The following is a 20,600-nucleotide window of genomic DNA, read 5'->3' as shown; positions in this document are numbered from 1 at the left end:
TACCTGAGAGAATATAAAATGTATTCTTATAAAAATACCGTACCTTATTATCGTCTTTTTATTTATAGATTACAAGCAAAAAAAGAACCAAGACTAAAGCAAGGCTCAGGTCAGCAGCAACTTTGGTTGATTTATCCAACTAAACGTGGTTATCCAAAGTTTCTCTTTTTCGGTCAAGGTTAATCAAAGTTTCAACAACTAATATAGGATGATCTTAAAAATAAAATAAAAAAATATTTGTTTTGTTTTATATATTTGCCAAGGCCCAACCAAGCCCATTTTGTTCAATATCGTGCCGAAGTTTAACATTGGATCTCCACCGCAGTGAGGACCCAACTCCGAAGTCACCAAAAAAATAAAAATAAAAATAAAAATAAAGAAGAAGAAGAAGAATCCATGATCATCGAGAAATGGGAACGAACCGAAGCCGAAGGTATCTCTCTCTGGTTTTCTTGTACCTAAGCTAAGCACTCGAATGCGGTGCAGTTTTTGAGGAGCGGGGTTTTGAAGAAAACAGCGTAACGGTTCCATATGGAGGTGCCGCTTTACGAGACGCGACGTCACGCTTCCAATTACCATCCTCAACAACAACAAAACCAACACCAACAGGTCAGCGTCTCTTCTATTCTCTCTTCCGATTCTCACTCTTATTCCCTCGCTTTTCTTCATCATTCTCGAATTTCAGGAAAATGGAGGCGCTAAGGCTAGCTTTCTCTCCTTGCTTTCTTCTCGAGGTAAGTTTCGTTTTTCTTTTTTCACTTCCGAACACGTTCGGTTCTGGTTTCGCTGAATCCTTATCAATGCTCGTTTGGATTTGGATCCAATTCATGTATCTTACTGTGTGTGAAGGCGTTAGCCAACTAAAAGAGAAATGGACTGAATATAATCAACCAAAGAGACTCAGAAGATTGGTGTCGCTGTTTGTTTCCCCTACTGCCAAACATGTCGCAGTTGCCGCGGGAAATCGGATAACGATTCTGCGTAAAGAGGATGAGTATCGACATCCATGCGCTGTTTTCACCAGTGAGATTTATTTAGTTACTCTCTGAAATCTTGCCTTCTTTGGATTCTGTTGAAAAGTGAAAATGCGATTTCATTCTGATTTGCTATTGGTTCGTTAGATTCCAGCTTTGGTACATTTAGTGTAGGAGCTTGGTCTGAGGATGATGACGTTCTTGGAGTTGCTGATGACTCTGATACGTTGTATTTTATCAAATTCAGTGGCGAAGTAGTGGCAGAAATTACGAAGAAGCATTTGAAACTGTCTTCACCAGTCGTTGGTCTATTTTCGGATGACGATTTTGGCGCACACGAGTCTTACTTGTAAGTTTCTTTCCTTTCTCTACATCCCTTGCTTGTGATATACTGTACACAGCCCAAAAACGTGAGTAGTTTGTTGCTGATTTGAAAAATATGGTCATGCTGTCTTTGTTTGGAAAACTTCCACACTGAATTAAAGCAATGTTGGGAAGCATTTGTTAAAGAGAGATGGCATGTCAGTCTGAAATGTTGGTATTGTTTGAGGTGTAGGTTCTCTGTTGTTACATCGGATGGTTCACTTCAACAAATCGAGATCAGTCATGGACAAAGTGGCTCTACCTTTCCCAAGTACATTTCTAATCACAGGAGTCAGATTTGCGACACTATTTTCTGCTTTGACCGCCATATTGAACTTAACCTTTTTGTGGCTGTTCACAAGAACTCTGGTATTTTATTTTTATTTTATTTTATTTTTTGGTTTTTCTCAATTATTTTTTCTACGTTATAAGTGTTGGTTAGGAATTAAAGCAGTGGATTGTGTGTTAGACAAATGATGACTTTATGCTATTGCTTCACTTGCTTCTGACTACTAGCTTTAACCTTTCATCTGATTCATGTCAGTCAAATTTAACAAGGGAAAGACATAAAAAGAAACAAAACAACAAAGATAACATCTTAATAAATATTTGCAAAATCAAAATAAAGTTCATACGTGATTAGAAACCTTTACCTCGATGGGTAAAATTCACAGCTGAATTGTGCAATCTGCTTCACGCTTACCTCCATGCTCTGCTTGTAGTCGTAAGAACTTTTTTATGATTGAACTATGTACTGTGCCTGTCTTCTCTGTATAATTATAATGTCTGATGTCCTCTGTTTTAAATTTTTAGAAGGATATAGTTCTTATTTTTATCTTTCTTCTGTATAAAAAGTTTCTCTTTTTTTTTTTCATAATTTCAGAAGTTGGCTGTTTAAATAATTATAATTACTTCATAACAAATACAGGTGGGTTTAAGCTACAACTCTACAAGAAAGTTTGAACCATAACATGTTTTGAATTTTTTAAATGTTTGAAGTTCTATTAAAAGTAACTAATTAAGGGTCTAAAATGCAACGTGTATCTTCTATTATGTGTATGTATTCTGTTTTCTCCTCAATGCAGTAGAGATGAAGATGTTGCATTTGAAGAGTAGACATACTAAATAAGATATGATTAAAAATGATTATATCAAAGAGAAAGTTGGGATAGGAACTTGTAGGAAAAAAATGGTAGAATCTTGCCCTAATTGGTTTAGGAATGTGTGGAGAAGACCTGTGGAAGCCTTAATAAAGAGAGTAGATCGTATGGAGGTAGTGGGAGACTGAAAAAAACTATAGGCAAAACAATTAAGGATTTAGAGGTCAAAGGTGTGGTGGTTGTTTTATTTTGATAAGAGAATTTTGTTTGGGCATCAATTCAAGCCATGATATTTTTTTATTGGTTATATTTACTGATTTCATGTCGTAGAATAAACATGGAAATCCATTTTTTTATTTGGATCATGGACATGGAGTAATTCATTACTGAACTTGTATTATGTGTTCTTAATTCAAATTTCAGAACAATGTTTTATTATCCTTTGCTTTTGTACTTCTTCCACTGTATTCTCTTAACAATATTTCTTCTTTTATCAAATAAATTATTATTGGACCAAGTTCTTCTCTAACTAGTCTCACATATATCCATTTTAGGATCTTTCCATATTTCTCTTTTGCACAGAAATTCAAGTACAGAACTGGAGCAGTTGTTCTCTTTGCAATTTGAGGGATTATATATAAAGCCAAAAGGCTACAGAGGTCAACTGACATTTCCAAAGGTGCTAATCTCACCACAAGCTACATTCATTGCTACTCTGGATTTGACAGGGAGCTTGCATATTTTTAAGCTGGACATAGAAGGCTTTACACTCTCCCAGATTGCCCTGGGTGAGAGAGATGATTCACAAACATTTGATAATTTATCAAATGGAGGAAGCAAAGCTTTTTTGGATTTTACTTGGTGGTGTGATCATATCCTTGCCATTATAGATAGGAATGGTGTGGTTATGTTCGTTGACATCCTTACTGGTTCTAAAGTTCCAGAAGAGGATCCTGCATATTTTTTACCTGTGCTTGAAAGAGCACAAAGATATAAGGGCCGTGTTTTCCTTTTGGTGAGTCTATCATCCAAAGAAAGATATAATCCTTCTGATTTTGGATCAATGGAAGAGTTGCATCAGACAGAGTGGATAATTGAAGATAGGCTTAATCAATTTCACCTTTCTAGGTTGCTCTGGCACCTTGTTTCATTTGCTGAAAAATCTGTCCCTGAAATGTATGGTATATTGATTAGCAAGAAAAGATATGAGGATGCTCTGGATTTTGCTGATAGTCATGGATTAGATAAAGACGAAGTTCTGAAGTCACAGTGGTTGAATTCTAGCCAAGGAGTAAATGAAATAAATATGTTTTTGTCAAATATTAAGGATAGAGATTTTGTACTTTCTGAATGTGTTGATAGGATTGGACCGACTGAAGATGCTGTTAAGGCTTTACTGGCTTATGGCCTACGCATTACTGACCATCATAGATTCTCAGAAGTTGATGATGATAATTCTAGTCAAGTATGGGATATTCGTTTGGCCAGACTTCAAATTTTGCAATTTAGAGACAGGCTGGAAACATATCTTGGAATAAACATGGGCAGGTATTTTGAAAGTTATAGACATCAATTTTGACAAAAATAACCTGTATGTTTTCAATGCTTTGCTTAAATATTTTACAAGTTTTTTAATATATATTTCTTTTTCAATTTATTTTATTGAAATAGAAATATCATTAAGACTAAGAAGGAATTAAATGAGTTGGAGGACAGGGAAACTCTATAAAAAAGAGCAAAACACAAGGAAAAAAGAATATCAATCAAGCAAAGTTACTCAATACCTAAGCACATCTGTTGGGGAAACCTTTTCTAAATAAAAATCTGTGTAATTTACACCAAATGGAAGCCAAGAGCTATGATCCAATCATATGCACTGAATTGTAGCATGGGTTGCATATGGCTGCTAGACTTTAGCCTCTTCTACCAAAATCATTAAAGATGATTGATAATACAACATCTTCCAAGGACCTAAAACCAACCTAGCTCTGAGCAAAGGCCAAAAGTTCCAAAGTTCCAATGTAAAACAAAAGCAGAACCATGTAAGAAGAGATGAGAACCAATTTAAACTGAGAACTACATTTTCCACACACAACTTGGATCAGGCAAAATAAATATGACACTTAAAATTGGTTTTGTATCAATCTTGGTTTTATCTTCACCATAACTTTTCTAAGCCTTTGTATTCCCATGTAGCACTCTAGTGATGATTTTTTCATTGTAATATGCACTTTATATTTTTTCTAGTTGGCCCATATCATCATCGGCGAGAAAAGTAGCATTTATATGATAAGTTTTGGATTCCCAAAGTTATCTTTCCATAATTTGCAAATTTAAGGGGGGAGGATTATTGAACAAATGGTTAATTAGGTTTCTCCACCATCTATTTTCTCAGTTTCTTTTATTAAAAGAGACTTTTTTATTAACCAGATTTTTTAAAATTGGATTTTTGACCGAACTCAATGGCGTCTAATGATCGATGTAGTTGACCTCATCCAATGAGATAAGGCTTGGTTGTTGTTATACATGTATGCGTGCGTGCACACAAAAGAAGTCTTTAAATTGAAATATTGGCATATCCTTATGTATTCTTAAATCTTAGCTCATAATGATGAGTTCTTCAATTGTAAGATTTAAAATTTTAACTGGACTTTGTCTACTTATTTTCTTTTGTTGGCAACATTGCAAATACCCATCTCACCATAGATCACTAACAAACTTACATGCATAAATATAGTCACATTCCAATATATGATCATGGTAATGGTTTAAAATGATAGGATTTTTATCATTTGTGATTCTTCAATAATTCTTTTCCACTGACACGAAATTCATTGACACAGTTTTCTGCAGGTTTTCTATGCAGGAATATGGCAAATTTCGCATTATGCCTATTAATGAAGCTGCTGTAGCACTGGCAGAAAGTGGAAAAATTGGTGCGTTGAACTTGCTCTTCAAGCGTCATCCATATTCTTTGTCTCCCTTTATGCTGGAAATTTTAGCTACCATCCCAGAAACAGTTCCTGTACAAATGTATGGACAACTTCTTCCTGGGAGGTCTCCATCTGGTGTTGCTGTGAGGCAGGATGATTGGGTTGAATGTGAGAAGATGGTTCACTTCATCAATACATCAGTTACAAACCATGAGATTCAAATCCAAGTCAAAACTGAACCTCTTGTTAAGCATTTTCTTGGATTTCATTGGCCATCAATTGATGAGCTCTCAAATTGGTATACAAATAGAGCAAAAGCTATGGATAATTTTAGTGGGCAGCTGGATAATTGCCTCAGCCTACTTGAGTTTGCTCTTCGCAAAGGCATATCTGAGTTGCAGCAGTTCCATCAGGATGTCTTATACTTACATCAAATTATTTATTCTGATGACAATGATAGTGGAATGAGCTTCAATATGAGTCTTGACGCGTGGGGAGAATTGTCAGACTATGATAAATTTAAATTCATGCTTAAGGGAGTCAAAGAAGAAAATGTAAATGAAAGATTACATAACAGAGCCATTCCATTTATGCGTGAAAAGTTTCACTGGGTATCCTTAATTAGAGATGTCACTCTTTCTGATCCTACATATCAAAATACAGAAGAATCATTTCTTGTCAGATGGTTGAAGGAAACTGCTTTGGAGAATAAATTAGACATATGCTTGGTGGTAATTGAAGAAGGGTGCAGAAACTTCCACAGTAATGACTATTTCAAAACTGAGGTTGAAGCTGTTAATTGTGCTTTGCAATGCATATATTTGTCCACAGTTACAGATAGGTGGAGTATCATGACAGCCATACTGTCTAAACTTCCTCAACTACATGGTGAGTTTGGCTTTCATGTCAATTCTAATTCCTTAATGACAATGAGATGTAATTTTAATAATTTATTGGTGGGTGGTTTACTTTATACCTTGTCAACATTTCTCTGTGTTTCACTAACATAGTTGAAAGGAAAAGGGCAAAAACATTTACGAGGGCATCATCACCTTTTTAACAAATTATTATTCATAATCATAGAGGAATTTCAGGAATAACAGCCTTTTTCCTTGGGGGGGTCTCCCAAGCTTATGCTTGGTTCTTCTACCCTGGATTTTTTTTCAATGCATAGAATATTATACAGAAATGTCAACAGATACATGTGAATCAGTGGATACATTTTTCCCTAGCCATTTGCTGTACAACAGGTATAACTGGATGGGAATATTGTATTAAGATATGTTTGGAGTATTTCAATTAATTAACAACTGTGATTCGATCCATAGATCATTTGAATATGGAGTTTTATTTTGCTTTGAATTTGGAATCTTTAAAACCTCTCTCCTACCCCTTTATTTTTTTAATTTTTTAAAGAATCGTAATGTAGGATTTCCTGTCTCATCTACCCTATTACATCAAATTCCTAAATGTTAAAATAAAAAAAAAATAAAATGTCTTCTAATGAATCTAGTTTTCCATGCCTAACTTTCTTCTCAGTTTTTGAAATCCTCACCACCTATTTATCACAGGCACATGGATTACTAATAGTAAAAGAAAAATAACCCAAACATTTTCTATTGACTCTACAGCTTTCCAAGATAACCTTCCTCCATGCTTTTGAAAATTTCACCATCATGTGTATTTTTGGCCCCACGTTTTGCAAATTAGTGAGCAAAAAACAAGATGAAAATGATTTGGGGATACAAGTTGAAAATGATGTCATATTATAAGTTTTTAAATTTAAGTATTTGAGGTCAATTTTACAAAATGTTGAGAATATTAATGAAGATATTACATATAGAATGCAAGTTAGGTGATTAACATAGAGAAAGTTATCAAAAGTTATTTATAATTACAAAATACCCACTAAACAAAAGGTTTTATTGAATTACTATATGATTAGTTAACTTCTATGATAGTGAATGTTAAACTTAAAAAATAACAACACAAAAAGAGTAGTAAAAATAAGAATGTTAAAATGAATGTATGATCACACCAAAAAGGAATGATTGTGTATGAGGAGATATTGGAGTGATACTTTTCTCTCTTTTTTTTGTCAAAAGTCAACATTTTGTTAAGAATAAATTCGGAATACAAGGAATGATATTAGAGTGATACTTATCCAAGGAGAATATGAAAAATTAGTTAAGGTAGTTTAGACATATACAAAGGAAGCCATTGGAAGCTCTAATGAGGAAAGTGAATTGCATGATTTTTTAACCTTGTGAAAAAGGATAAAGGGAGGCTAAAAAACTTCAGAAAAAAATATTAAAAGAAATTTTATGATGAACAATATATTTCAAAGTTTGATTTTTGATCAAATTCATTGATGTCATGTGATCCATATAACCGATTTCGCCTAATAAGCAAAAGCTGCTGTTGTTTGTGTTACAAATCAGTGTCTACTTCCTTGTCTTAGATCCTAGAACACATATTATGCAGTGTTCCTAGCCTAGTTGCTTTCCTTCACCAGAGAGTACTGAATCTGGTGTTGAAAATTGCTTCTCTTGTTTGGGTCATTCAGTGTGGATAAAATTTCTGCGTGCAATCCTGCTATTTAATATTGTTTTCTGTCCTTAAGTTGTTTATTTGATTGACATATGTTTGTGTTGTTGAGCTGGGGTGTGAAATATAATTTGAATCCCAAATCTTACCAATGACACATGCTGCAGAACTATGTGTGTCTGCATGCATTGTTGAGCAAATTGTTATGGATATGGTTAGTTCAGTCACATTTAGTACCAAGCTATTTATGAGCACATTAAAATATGTATTATTGAACAGATGGTGCAATTCAAGTTGAGAATCTTGAGAGAAGACTTAGAATTGCTGAAGGTCATATTGAAGCAGGGAGGCTTTTGGCATTTTACCAGGTTGGTAGTGTGTCTTATATGAGCAATCAAACTTGTATGCCTTTTGTTATTCATGAAGGTGATCTCTATTGGCCTGTTTGTATATACCCCTAAGTGGCATTTCAAAGGGCTCTGTTTTTTCTTCAGTTTACAGTCAGAAGAATCCAATACAAACAAGACATAAGTTAATTGATTATATGGTGAAATCAAATTAATTGTACTTCAATGTGTATGTCATGATAGTTTGAGTTGTATAATTTTCGTTTAGCATTTTCCCCTACAGTTTTGGGTGGCAATATGATTCTAGTTCTACAACAATTCATGTTTTTTAGCTAGGTTGTTCTTTTTATGGATCTATGCAGGTCCCAAAGCCGTTAAACTTTTTCCTAGCAGCTCAACCAGGTGAAAAGGGCATAAAACAGATTATTCGCCTTATTCTTTCTAAATTTATTCGCCGTCAACCTAGCCAATCAGATAGTGAATGGGCCAGCATGTGGCGTGATATGCAGTACTTGAGGGAAAAGGCATTTCCTTTTCTGGACCCAGAGTATATTTTGACTGAATTTTGCAGAGGACTGCTTAAAGCTGGGAAGTTTTCTCTTGCACGAAACTACTTGAAGGGTACAAGTTCAGTTGCTTTGGCATCAGAGAAGGCTGAAAATCTTGTCATTCAAGCAGCTAGGGAGTACTTTTTTTCAGCTTCAAGTCTTTCCTGTTCTGAAGTAAGATTGCCTGTAACAACTTATTAAATGTAACATCTAATATTTGAAATCTTTGTTACCCTTCCTGATGACAAAGCATCCTTCATCATATTAACGCACATGAATTCAGCTGTAAGAACTATTGTGCAACATTTTCCTTTTTTTTTTTTTTTTAGATTTGACAGTTTTTTCCTACTTTAAAATAGTGACTGAAACCATACTGAGTTCCACATAATATTATGCTCTTTTTAACTCAACTGCCATCTAAATCAACTCAAAAGGCCATTTTTGGATTATATTGGTGTTCTGGATAGCCTTTTAAGCACCTTTGTATTATGCTAACCTAACCTTAACTACATGAATTGATTAATTAATTATGTTGCTGCAATTTTCTCCAGATCTGGAAGGCTAGAGAATGTCTCAATCTATATCCAAGTAGTGGAAATGTGAAGGCAGAGGCAGATATTATTGATGCACTTACTGTTGAACTTCCAAACCTTGGATTGAATATTCTGCCCATGCAGTTCAGGCAAATAAAAGATCCTATGGAAATTGTAAAAATGGCAATCACAAATCAATCTGAAGCATATTTTCAAGTTGATAAACTTATTGAGGTTGCCAAACTTCTTGGCTTGAAGTCTGCTGATGAAATATCAGCTGTTGAGGAAGCTATTGCTAGAGAAGCTGCAGTTTCTGGTGATTTACAATTGGCCTTTGATCTTTGTCTTGGTTTGGCCAGAAAAGGACATGGTTACATATGGGATTTATGTGCTGCTATTGCAAGAGGTCCTGCCCTTAAAAATATGGATGTGGACTCTCGAAAGCAGCTATTAGGGTTTGCTTTAAGCCACTGTGATGAGGAATCTATTAGTGAGCTTCTCCATGCATGGAAAGATCTAGATATGCAAGGCCAGTGTGAAACATTGATGATGTCAACAGGGACAACTCCTTCAAAATTATCAGTGCAAGGCTCATCTGGAAACTCACTTCCAAAACAAAATTTTCAAAATATACTAGATAGAAATGGTTGCTTTCAAGAGTTTGATGGTAATAGTGCTGACAATCAGGATGTTCATCTCGAGAAAACTAGAGACATTCTTGCCATTGTTGCAAAAACCTTGGCTATTGGAGATCGAACAGATTGGGCATCAAGCTTGACTGAAAATGGGAAAGTTCTGTCTTTTGCAGCTTTACAGCTCCCTTGGTTGCTTGAATTAAGTAAGAAAGGATATCATAAGAATTTTGGTACTGGAAAGCTGTATCTAAATATCAGAACACAGGCTGTGGTTACCATTTTGTCCTGGTTGGCTAGAAATGGATTTGCCCCAAGAGACAATTTGATTGCCTCTATAGCAAAATCAATGATGGAACCACCAGTCACTGAAGAGGAAGATATAATGGGGTGCTCCTATCTTCTGAATCTTGTGGATGCCTTTAATGGGGTAGAAATTATTGAAGAACAGCTCAAAATAAGAAAAGATTACCAAGAAATTTGTAGCATCATGAGTGTTGGGATGGCATACAGCTTACTACACAACTCTGGAATAGGGACTGACCCTGCTCAGCGGAAGGAGCTATTGAAGAGGAGATTTAAGGAAAAGCATGCATCACCCAGTTCTGGTAGTTGCCTTTTTTCATTGTATATTTATTTAGTGGTTAATGCTTAGATTGCATTTTTTTCCCCTTTCTTTATCATGTTTTCATTTGAAAATAATGGTTTTTGGTCATGCTTGTATACTTCATTTATTTCTTATTTGACATTCGTAACTAAGGCATTTTTTTTTTTCAGATGATATAGATAAACTTGGCAAGGTACAGTCCTCATTTTGGAGAGAGTGGAAACTGAAGTTAGAAGAGCAAAAGCGGCTCACTGAGCATTCTAGGGCACTAGAAAAAATAATTCCCGGGGTTGAAACAGAACGCTTTTTGTCAGGGGACTCCATCTATATTGAGAATGTCATTGTCTCTCTCATTGAGTCAGTAAAGTTTGAAAAAAAGCAAATTTTGAAGGATATTTTAAAATTGGCTGACACTTATGACTTAAACTGTACAGAGGTATGATTTAAACCTTGAATGAAAATGTATTGCTTGCCCTGAAACTATTTGTCTTTTTGTTTCTTGGCTCGTTGACAATGTTGTAAAAGTTATATTATTGGCCACACTAGTATCTGTAAATTTTCAGTATCAAGTACAATCAATTTTCAGTATATAGTAGTTATAAACTTGTATTTTTGCTCATTTTTCATGCTCAATGAACTCTCACATGGAGTGTTGAATTATAAAAATTGTTTTCAGACCATCTTTAACTGCTTTAGCCTTTAGGTCAATTAGTTTTTAGAACTAAATGCACCAGAATCCATTGATGAGATCTCATTACTTTGTTTGTGCAGGTGCTATTGCGTTACCTAAGTGCTGTCCTTGTTTCTGATGTCTGGTCCAATGATGACATTACAGCTGAAGTTGCAGTTTATAAAGGAGAAATAATTGGTAATAGTGCCAAAACCATTGAAACCATCTCAACAATTGTATATCCTGCAATTGATGGGTGCAACAAACTTCGCCTTGCTTATTTGTATGGCCTGTTATCAGAGTGCTACTTGCAACTGGAAAATACCAAAGATTTATCACCAATAATAGTACAGGCTGGTCATGTAAATGCCAATCTAAGGTTAGCTCATTATTACAAGGTCATTGAGCAAGAATGCAAAAATGTATCCTTTATCAATAACCTGAACTTCAAAAATATTGCTGGGTTACATGGTTTGAACTTTGAGTGCTTTAGTGACGAAGTTTATGCATGTATTGAGAAAAGTAACTTGTCAGCTTTGTCAAAAATGGTACAGGCTCTTGTCAATATATATGGGGATGCATTGCCTGAGGGTTTCATGTCATGGCAGGATGTCTACAAGTATTACATCCTGAATTTGCTTAGAGTTTTGGAGTCTGAAGTTACAACTGATTCTAGTATTAGAACTCCTGAATGCCTTCAAGGCTTTATAGCTAAGCTTGAACAGAGCTATGATTTGTGCCAACTGTATATCAGACTTCTGAGCCATTCTGATGCTTTGGGGATCATGAAGCATTACTTCACTGTAATCATACCACTCTACAGCTCATATGGACTCCTACCTGACAATTCAACATGGCAAGAATGCCTTATTGTTCTTCTGAACTTTTGGATGAGAGTGACAGATGATATGACGGAAATTGCATTGGAGGAAAATTCAGGGGAAACTGTGAGCTTCAATCCACAATTCTTAATGAGTTGTCTGAAGGTTTTTATGAAATTGGTGATGGAGGATATCATCTCCCCTAGTCAGGGCTGGGGAAGCATATATGGCTATGTCAATTGTGGCTTAAGTGGCGATTCTTCTATAGAAATTTATAATTTCTGCAAAGCTATGATTTTTTCTGGTTGTGGGTTTGGTGCGGTGGCAGAGGTTTTTTCTGTTGGGTCATCTGAAACTGGTTCGGATTCTGGTTGTGGTACATGCTCGCAAGATCTTCCTCATTTCTATTTAGATATTTTGGAAGCTGTTTTGCATGAATTGGTCAATAGATCCCATGAGAGCCTGAACCTGTATCATATATTATCATCTTTAAGCAAGCTAGAAGGTGATTTAAAAGTTATGCAATGTGTTAGACATGTAGTTTGGGAAAGAATGGTCCAGTTCTCTGATAATTTACAGCTGCCCAGTTCCATCCGAGTTTTTGTGCTAGAGCTTATGCAATTTATCTCAGGTAAAAATATTAAGGGTTTCTCTGCAGAAATACTGGCCAATGTTCAACCATGGGAAGAATGGAATGAATTGCTTTATGCAAGTAGAAATAGTGAGACTGATGTTGACAAGCAGTCACCACATTGCAAAGACTCTTCTAGTAGGTTTACAAATACTTTGATTGCTCTTAAATCTTCTCAGCTTGTGGCATTAATCTCTCCTAGCATAGAAATTACCCCTGATGACCTATTGAATGCGGACACAGCTGTGACTTGCTTTTTGAGATTGTGTGGAGAAGCTAGTGATGATCTCCACTTTGATGCTCTGCTAGCTATTTTGGAAGAGTGGGATGGACTTTTCACTGCAGGTAAAGATGGAGAAACCACTGCTGAAGCATCTGATGGAGCAAATGACTGGAATAATGATGCTTGGGATGAGGGATGGGAAAGTCTTGAGGAAGTAGACAATCCTGAGAAAGAGAAGACTGCAGACTCTGTTTTTGTTCACCCTTTACATCTGTGTTGGGCGGAGATTTTTAGAAAACTAATAACGGTAGCGAGGTTTACTGATGTGCTAAGACTGATTGATCAATCATCATTTAAACCTAATGGTATGTTGCTTGATGAAGATGATGCTAGCCGCTTAACCCAGATAGCACTTGGCATTGATTGCTTTCTGGCTTTGAAGCTGACACTGTTGCTGCCTTTCAAAACATTACAGTTGCAGTGCCTGGTTGCAGTTGAGGATAGCACAAGACAAGGCATCCCTCAAACAAGGAGCAAGGACTATGAGTTATTAATTCTCATTTTATCTTCTGGGATTCTCACTTCTATCACCTCCGACTCTACCTGTGGTACTACTTTCTCTTATATCTGCTACCTGGTTGGAAACTTATCCAATCAATGCCAACAAGCTCTGGTATCTGGTAGAGGAATTAACAATAGTGAAGATCATGATCAGTTGCTTCTTTTCAGAAGGATCCTTTTCCCTAATTTCATATCGGAACTTGTGAAGGCTGATCAACATGTTTTGGCTGGATTTCTTGTCACAAAATTTATGCACACTAATGAATCACTAAATCTCATTAACATTGCTGGGGCCAGTCTTAGTAGGTATCTGGAAATGCAGCTACCCCTGCTACAGGTCAACGAGTTCCCTGTTGAGAAAACATGTAGAACATTGAAGAATACTGTTAGCAGGTTGAGAGGCAGTCTGAGCAATTTGATTCAATCCGTATTGCCGTTGCTTTCTGCTAGTGTTAATTGTTAATCGTTTTAAATTGATTATCCCTGCTACCCCTTTTTATCCATTTCAGCATATTGTTAGTTTTAGGGTAGCATTTGTATCAATTAGGATGCAAGGGTGGTTTTTGTTGATATTACTATTTACATATAGATTTTCATTCAGATAGAGATGAATTGTTTGGTCAAAAGAAACGCCAACAAGAGATTCAAATTTCCTTTCATATATGTGAATGTGTATTATTTGACTATATAATTCAGTCCCGTTTTTGTTGGCAGTTGCTTTGGTTCATAACTAAATGTCTTCCAAGCTGGCGTTGGGACTTGTATCATTGTCTACTCAACGAAGAACAGGCGAAAATTTAATTGACTTTACCTCCTTTTATTCTTGATATTAATTTAGGAAGCTACAAAAAAGTTGTTAACAAAAGCTAGTTATCACAATATTGAATTTTACAAGCTAGTGGAGTTGCACTTAAATTATGAGGATGGAGGAATTAGTATCAAATTAATCAAAGTGCATACGAGGGAAAAAAAGGATTCAAGTTTGAGGGAACTAGTGTTTGCCCTTCAGTAATAGAATGTAGGAGCCCAGGATATTGTCGCCATAAACAAGGGTTATGGAAAAATGCAGTTATGGATAACTACAAAGAAAACAGTGAAGGGAGGAAGAAAAGGTAATGATAATGAGAAATGTTACCGTGGCAAGTTTAGAGATGGGAGTGGAGGGAGGAAAGAAAAAGGTAACGATAACGAGTAGCCAATGTTTATAATGACAAGTTTAGTCACTGAGGTAGTTGGAAACATTGGATAGTACAAAAAATTAAAATTATTTAAATTAGTTTGAGATTGCGTAAGATGACGTCGTTTTAATATTTCAAATGTTATTTATTAATAACAATTAATGTATAATAAAATTGAAAATTAATAAATTTATTTTAAAATTTTAGAGATTAATTTTTTCAATGCTTATCGTCACATAGACTAATCTAGATTTTACTTTTAATTTTCTTTAAGTAAACAAAACAAAAATATTTTTTATAAAAAGTAGTAGTAGTAATAATAATAATAATAGTAATAATGATAATAAAATAACAACACTTAGGTTATTGTACTAAGTGAGTTTTCTTTTATGCTATGCACAAAAAAATGAGTTTTTATTTACTTACCGTAAAATCTTTAAAACTCATGGGATGTGATCTCCCAAGCTGATGATGATAAATAGAGCAAATACCCAACACTAACATATACTTACGCGCGAATATATAATATTAATAATTTTATTAAGTTCAACTTTTATAACTGAAATTAAACATCTAAAATTAACAATTTGTTATTACTATTTTATTATGATAAATATATAACAAAATAATTTTTATAATAAATTTTTATTATGTTAATTACTTAATCTCAACTTAACTAAAACCGTAATATTATGTAGCGGTTGTTGCTTCTTTTACTAGAAGTTTCAACTAAAAGATAGCGTTAGAAACAGTACCGTATACTATTAATATCTATCGTAGGACAGAATCTGCGGGAGAACGACGAAAGTATAACCTTTTTCTCTCTTGGGTGAAAGTGAAAAGTGGAAACGAAACCTGTCACTCTTGTTGTTGCACACGAATTGTTCTAGTTAAGATCGTGAAATCCTCAAAATGGAGGCGTTGCCTTTGGAAATCTGTACGAAGATTTTCGGTTTCTTGGACTACCAGCATCTTGCTGTTGCTCAACAAGGTCGATGATGCCCTCTTCATTATCAAATTGTTGTTTGAAAAATATCATTTTTTTTTCAATCCAATTAACATTTTCTAAATTTGGAAGTGGTTGCATGTTCTATCGGTTGAAATATTGATATTAGATCCGAATTGGGTTTTTTGAATTCGATTCAATTATTTATATCGGCTTGGATTATCTATTCTGTTTTCTATCTGTCTGAATTGGCTCCTCCATATAGATGGCAATTGAAAGTGGTCATGAGATGTTCCTCTAAATTCTGTTGATTTGTGTGGTTCATTCTTATGTTAATAGTTACTGTCTCTGCCTTTCATTTATTTAATGCTTAAATTTATGCATTTTTAAATCAGAAACAGATTGGTGGAAGGCAATACAGTGAATAGCGTGGATGTCTAATTGAAATTTCATGTTCTGTCTTCTGAGACCGAAATTAGCTATTGATCAAATGGAGTCGAAAACAGGATTAAGATCTGGTTGTTATATAGTTTCCGTCTTTTGGGAAGAAATATATAATAAACTGCAACCTTTGTCACATATTGCTCAATATGTATCAAGTAATCCTACCCTAGTTATCTTGTACAGATTCCAATCACTATTCTCTTATCAACCAAGTTTGCAACAATCATATACAGTGCTCTGTTCCTTCTGTCATATTCTAGCTATCACCATGCTTTTCAAGAAACATGACAAAAAAAAAAAAAAAATCTCATTAACTTCTGAAGCTTGGCTAAATTTTGCTACATGATGTTGATTGGTATTTTCTGTTTTTTTTTTAATTAAACTTGAAATTTGATGCTTTGATCAGAGAATAACACAGATCAAAATCAATTTTAAAGTTTCATCAGACATTTGATGTGTGCCGCTTCTTCTACGGATACAATTGAATCAAATTACAAATTTAGATTAGGTCCACAAGAAAAACATGTTGGAGTGATACAATTTAAGAAGTGTATATTTCTAGAAAATAAAATTTTTTATTAGTTGATGGTAATGTTTGAAGCTTCTTAAGGTTGTTACTTTCCATAAAAAAAGACTAAATAAATAGCTACCTAAAAGTTCCACTGTTCCAAGTTGAAATCTTTAGGCTGAGATGCAAGTTGCACAATATTTTCCTATTTGGTTCATGTGGTTTCATTTACAATCATGTATCATCTTTCAGAAAAATATCTGCAAATGGTTGATCATTTTAAATCAGAAAGGTTACATTAATCTCATTATTTTACGTTGTACCTTACTGCCATTTAACTGCATGGGGTTTTGGACTTTTCCCAAGTGTCAGTTTCTCTTGTGTCTGCCTTTGAATGTTAGGCATAATATTAAGCACAAGTATAAGCATGAGTTGGAACCATAGATTTGGTAGTTGGCAACTGAGAGTGTTAATAGCAGATGAATAACACCCCAAAAACAGTATAATGTTGACAAGTTTTAATCCTAAAGTCTTTCTAGCTCCAGAATTGTATTACCTTATTTTGATAAGCCAATTTGTTGTACAGTATGTAGGAAGTGGAAGCTCATTGCCTCAGACAATGCTCTATGGTCTAACCTTTTTAAGGAGAGATGGGGAGGAGATCATGCTGCTTTTTATGCTCCTATTGGTTCAAAATCATGGAAAGATGTATACGAGGTGCAAGATCGTTGTGATCGAGTTGGAGTGTAAGTTGTTTAATTTACTCTAATGACAGTCTGAGAGCATGCACATACTTTTAGTTATAGACACAGCTCATGTTTCATCTTGAATGCCATAACCATGATGGCTCGAGGAAGTTTTGCTTTCTCCTCCAATAATCCACCCCCATTCATTGTTTTTCCTCTTGAGATGACATGAACTTGACTGCTAATAACTGCAACCTCAACAATGATGTTGGGTTCTTACCTGGATCTTGCTTTAGCTCTAACATTAACCATTCTTATTCAATAAAGCAAATTATTGTCTTAAAAATGTGTTGGAATTACCAAATAAGGGCCTGTTGGGAAGAGTTTATAGAGTTCATGGAAATAACTTATAATTCTCATAAGTTTTTTTTTTTGTTTTTTTTTGCTAAGATCATAAGTTGTTTTTAACTTAACAAGAAGCTTCTTGATATAGATAGGCCTTGTTTGGGTGAGCTCGTGGATAAGTTCTTGTAAGAAAAATTATATATAAAAATAAATATAACATCTTCCATAAGTTAAAAATAACTTATAAAAAGTAGAAAGGTATAAATTAATTTTTAACTTATAAAAGGGGTTTATTCATTTTTTATATTATTTTTCTTCTCTTACAAAGACTTATTCACAAGTTTACCCAAATTAGGTTATAGCCTATTGGAATAAGTCATTATCGGCTTATTCCAATAAGGTTTATGGTCAAATTTATGTTACAAATCCTCGTGTGAAAAGATCTTATTGAATAAGTACTTAATTAAGCTCTTTTCCCAAACACACTTTAAGTATGAAATTCAATCCACACTCTACATTATACAATAAATAATCTAGCCTGTTGCAACAATAATTGGTCTCTGACCTTAGAGAGAATTACTTTTTCCATCTTTCACAAATAGGGGTTTGAAGATAATTAGAGAAGGCAGTGACTACTATCTTGTTCATCAAGGTGAGATACAGCGATATTTGGGTTCAAGAAAAAATAAGGAAAAAGCAACTGGCCACAGTTACCATACTTTAAAATCAGAAATTGACTTCACTGGAGAAGCTTCTCTAACTGAAGAGAGATCATGTCGTGGAATTTTGGACAAGATCCTTTTTTTCATTGGGGATTTAGAAGTTGCTGCTGCGGATGCTAAACGTAGCCGTGTGATATGATCGTGTCTATAATTCAATCGAATTGTGAAGTTCTCTGTAAAACTTATCTATATGTACATAATTAAGCATTATTTTGTGTATACTTATTTGTATCAAATAATGTATTTTGTAGCTCTTTTAATAATTTGTATGTTGTAGTCTTTTCAGATGAAAATTACACAAGTGACAAGTGGTTGTTTATCCTATTATAAAAGTTTGTTTAAATCATTGTACCATGTATCAGATCAGATGATCCATCCAAATATGCACAGATTACTGGGGTAGACAATTTATTTCATGTGGACCTTATGTTAGTGTTGTCATTTCCCCTCCCAAATTTTGTGTCGAGTTTGGAACAAGTGAGAGTGACGTGTGTATCTAGAAACACATTGAAACATCTATAAATGTGAATTTATGTTCATTTAAACATGAATCTAAACATGTTAGTAAAAAGTCTAAATGAAATTGCCAAGTTCAATTTCGTTGTCTAAAAGAAATATTGACAAAAGGAAATATCGATGGCAATTGCATTATATTTGTTTATTGAAAATGTATCAGTGATATTATGTTACAAAAATAATTGATACGAATTTATATATCAATGAATTGTTTCTATACCTTAAGTATGAATTGTACAAAAAAAAAATTAATATGAACAGTTTACAAAACAAGTGATTTTGTTAGTAAAGACAAAACACGATTCTTGGATAAATAAATAAAAAATTATCATAATGTTTTATTTTACCTTTAAATCATAGAGGTACTTTATTTGTATATGAATTTGTATCATTTTTTTTTACATAACATCACTGTTATTTTATGTGTGGAAAACCAATCTCAGTAACTGGATCATTAAGTTATTAACTTGACTTTTCATAATATAAATCGGGGGAGGGGAGGAAGGAAATGAGTACTTGAGGTTGCCATATTTTTTTTTCAAGTTTTAATTAGTGTCACATCTAAGAAACTGTTTGAGAGGAAATTTTAGAAGAGAAAAAAAAAAGAGGAGTAATTTTTTTTATTTTTAAATTAGTAGAATTTTATACTATTTATAATAATAATTAATTAATTATACATTTGATTTATGTTAATGTATAATTTATAAAATATATTTATTTAAAAAAGAAAAAGTATGGGCAGAATTGCTTCTTTTCCTTCAAATGGAATTTGAAATATCGTTATATCAACGAGTATTTAGACTACATTCTATTTATCTATCCTCTTTATTTTGCTCATTCTATTATTTTTCTCATTACGTTTAAACAAATTTTTGAATATGTATGTGACAGTTAGAAAACTTTAAAAGAACTTATATATCAATCTGACAGTTCACTGCATGTAAGAAGAAAAAAGGACACAATCTTTTAATCTCTACAAATATAATTAAATTTAATTTTATCTTTTAAATACTTTTGCTTGTTTGATCTCTATAATTTATATTAATTTTGTATTCTACCTCAAATAAACTTGAGATTATTTTGATTTGTAATTATTAATTAAGATATAATACTTTAAATAGATTTTTATATATATTTAACATTTTATTTAAGCAATATTGTCCTTTAATTTTATTTTTTTTAAAAAAAGGTAAATCCACTTGAACACGTATCTTTCCACCCTAGCTCCTTATTCCCGCTTCAATTTTTTAGGCACCTACACTATTGCTTGTGAGTCACTGAAAGAACATATGTACTAGTTTGAGACTTTTTTTTTATTTTTTCTCTAATAAAAAAATCAAAGGTTGTCCCTTAAAAATATTTAAATAAATTAAAATAATTGATCTTATCCAAACCACAAAAGCATATCAGATTAACTCAAATCTGACGTTATTTTCAAATATCTATACTGAACTACAGTATTTTTTTTATGATTAAATCAACTAATTTTAACTTTAAAATCGATGGAATACAGACAGCTATTCTAAATAGAGCTAATTTGTGGGTGATCTTGAGATTATGTGGCAGATGAATAGGCAGAGTGAAGGGTCATTCTCTTCTCTCCCCCTCAACCCTTTCTAAAACAAATTGAGGTTTGGACGAATGGCTGCTTAATTATTATTTGTGCAGGACTATTATCTTGGATAAGCCATATTGCTCTCTGATTGATTGACAAAACGTAATTGAAACCCCAAGGAGATTATTGTACCCGTTTCAATCCAATCAA

At 33.8% G+C, this 20,600-nt stretch overlaps 2 protein-coding genes across 4 annotated transcripts; both read left to right on the top strand.

The window, feature by feature from the left end:
- Nucleotides 1–476: 476 nt before the first annotated feature.
- Nucleotides 477–16,683, top strand: LOC113863778 (MAG2-interacting protein 2). 3 transcript variants are annotated; one of them, XM_027497488.1, is made up of 13 exons: nucleotides 477–609; nucleotides 686–734; nucleotides 850–1,023; nucleotides 1,122–1,323; nucleotides 1,525–1,706; nucleotides 2,611–2,613; nucleotides 2,971–3,985; nucleotides 5,291–6,258; nucleotides 8,197–8,285; nucleotides 8,627–8,986; nucleotides 9,364–10,585; nucleotides 10,755–11,020; nucleotides 11,356–16,683. In XM_027497488.1, exons 1-13 carry the CDS (start codon nucleotides 532–534, stop codon nucleotides 13,951–13,953), a joined length of 7,206 nt encoding a protein of 2,401 aa, XP_027353289.1. In that variant the 5' UTR covers nucleotides 477–531; the 3' UTR covers nucleotides 13,954–16,683. The 3 variants fall into 3 exon arrangements, with proteins under 3 accessions (XP_027353289.1, XP_027353280.1, XP_027353299.1); XM_027497479.1 differs by lacking the exon at nucleotides 2,611–2,613 and having other exon boundaries at nucleotides 1,531–1,706; nucleotides 2,992–3,985; XM_027497498.1 differs by lacking the exons at nucleotides 477–609; nucleotides 686–734; nucleotides 850–1,023; nucleotides 2,611–2,613 and having other exon boundaries at nucleotides 1,174–1,323; nucleotides 1,531–1,608; nucleotides 2,992–3,985.
- On the top strand, nucleotides 15,425–18,859 carry LOC113863791. Its single transcript, XM_027497510.1, has 3 exons — nucleotides 15,425–15,659; nucleotides 17,153–17,312; nucleotides 18,200–18,859. The coding sequence occupies exons 1-3, from the start codon at nucleotides 15,581–15,583 to the stop codon at nucleotides 18,456–18,458; spliced, it is 498 nt and encodes a 165-aa protein (XP_027353311.1). The 5' UTR covers nucleotides 15,425–15,580; the 3' UTR covers nucleotides 18,459–18,859.
- The last annotated feature ends 1,741 nt before the right edge of the window (nucleotides 18,860–20,600 follow it).

The sequence above is a fragment of the Abrus precatorius genome, unplaced genomic scaffold, assembly GCF_003935025.1.
Source record: "Abrus precatorius isolate BTA unplaced genomic scaffold, Abrus_2018 Scaffold10, whole genome shotgun sequence".
Lineage (NCBI taxonomy): Eukaryota > Viridiplantae > Streptophyta > Magnoliopsida > Fabales > Fabaceae > Abrus > Abrus precatorius.
Note: the sequence above shows the minus strand (reverse complement) of the source record. Positions and strands in the feature narration are given on the sequence as shown.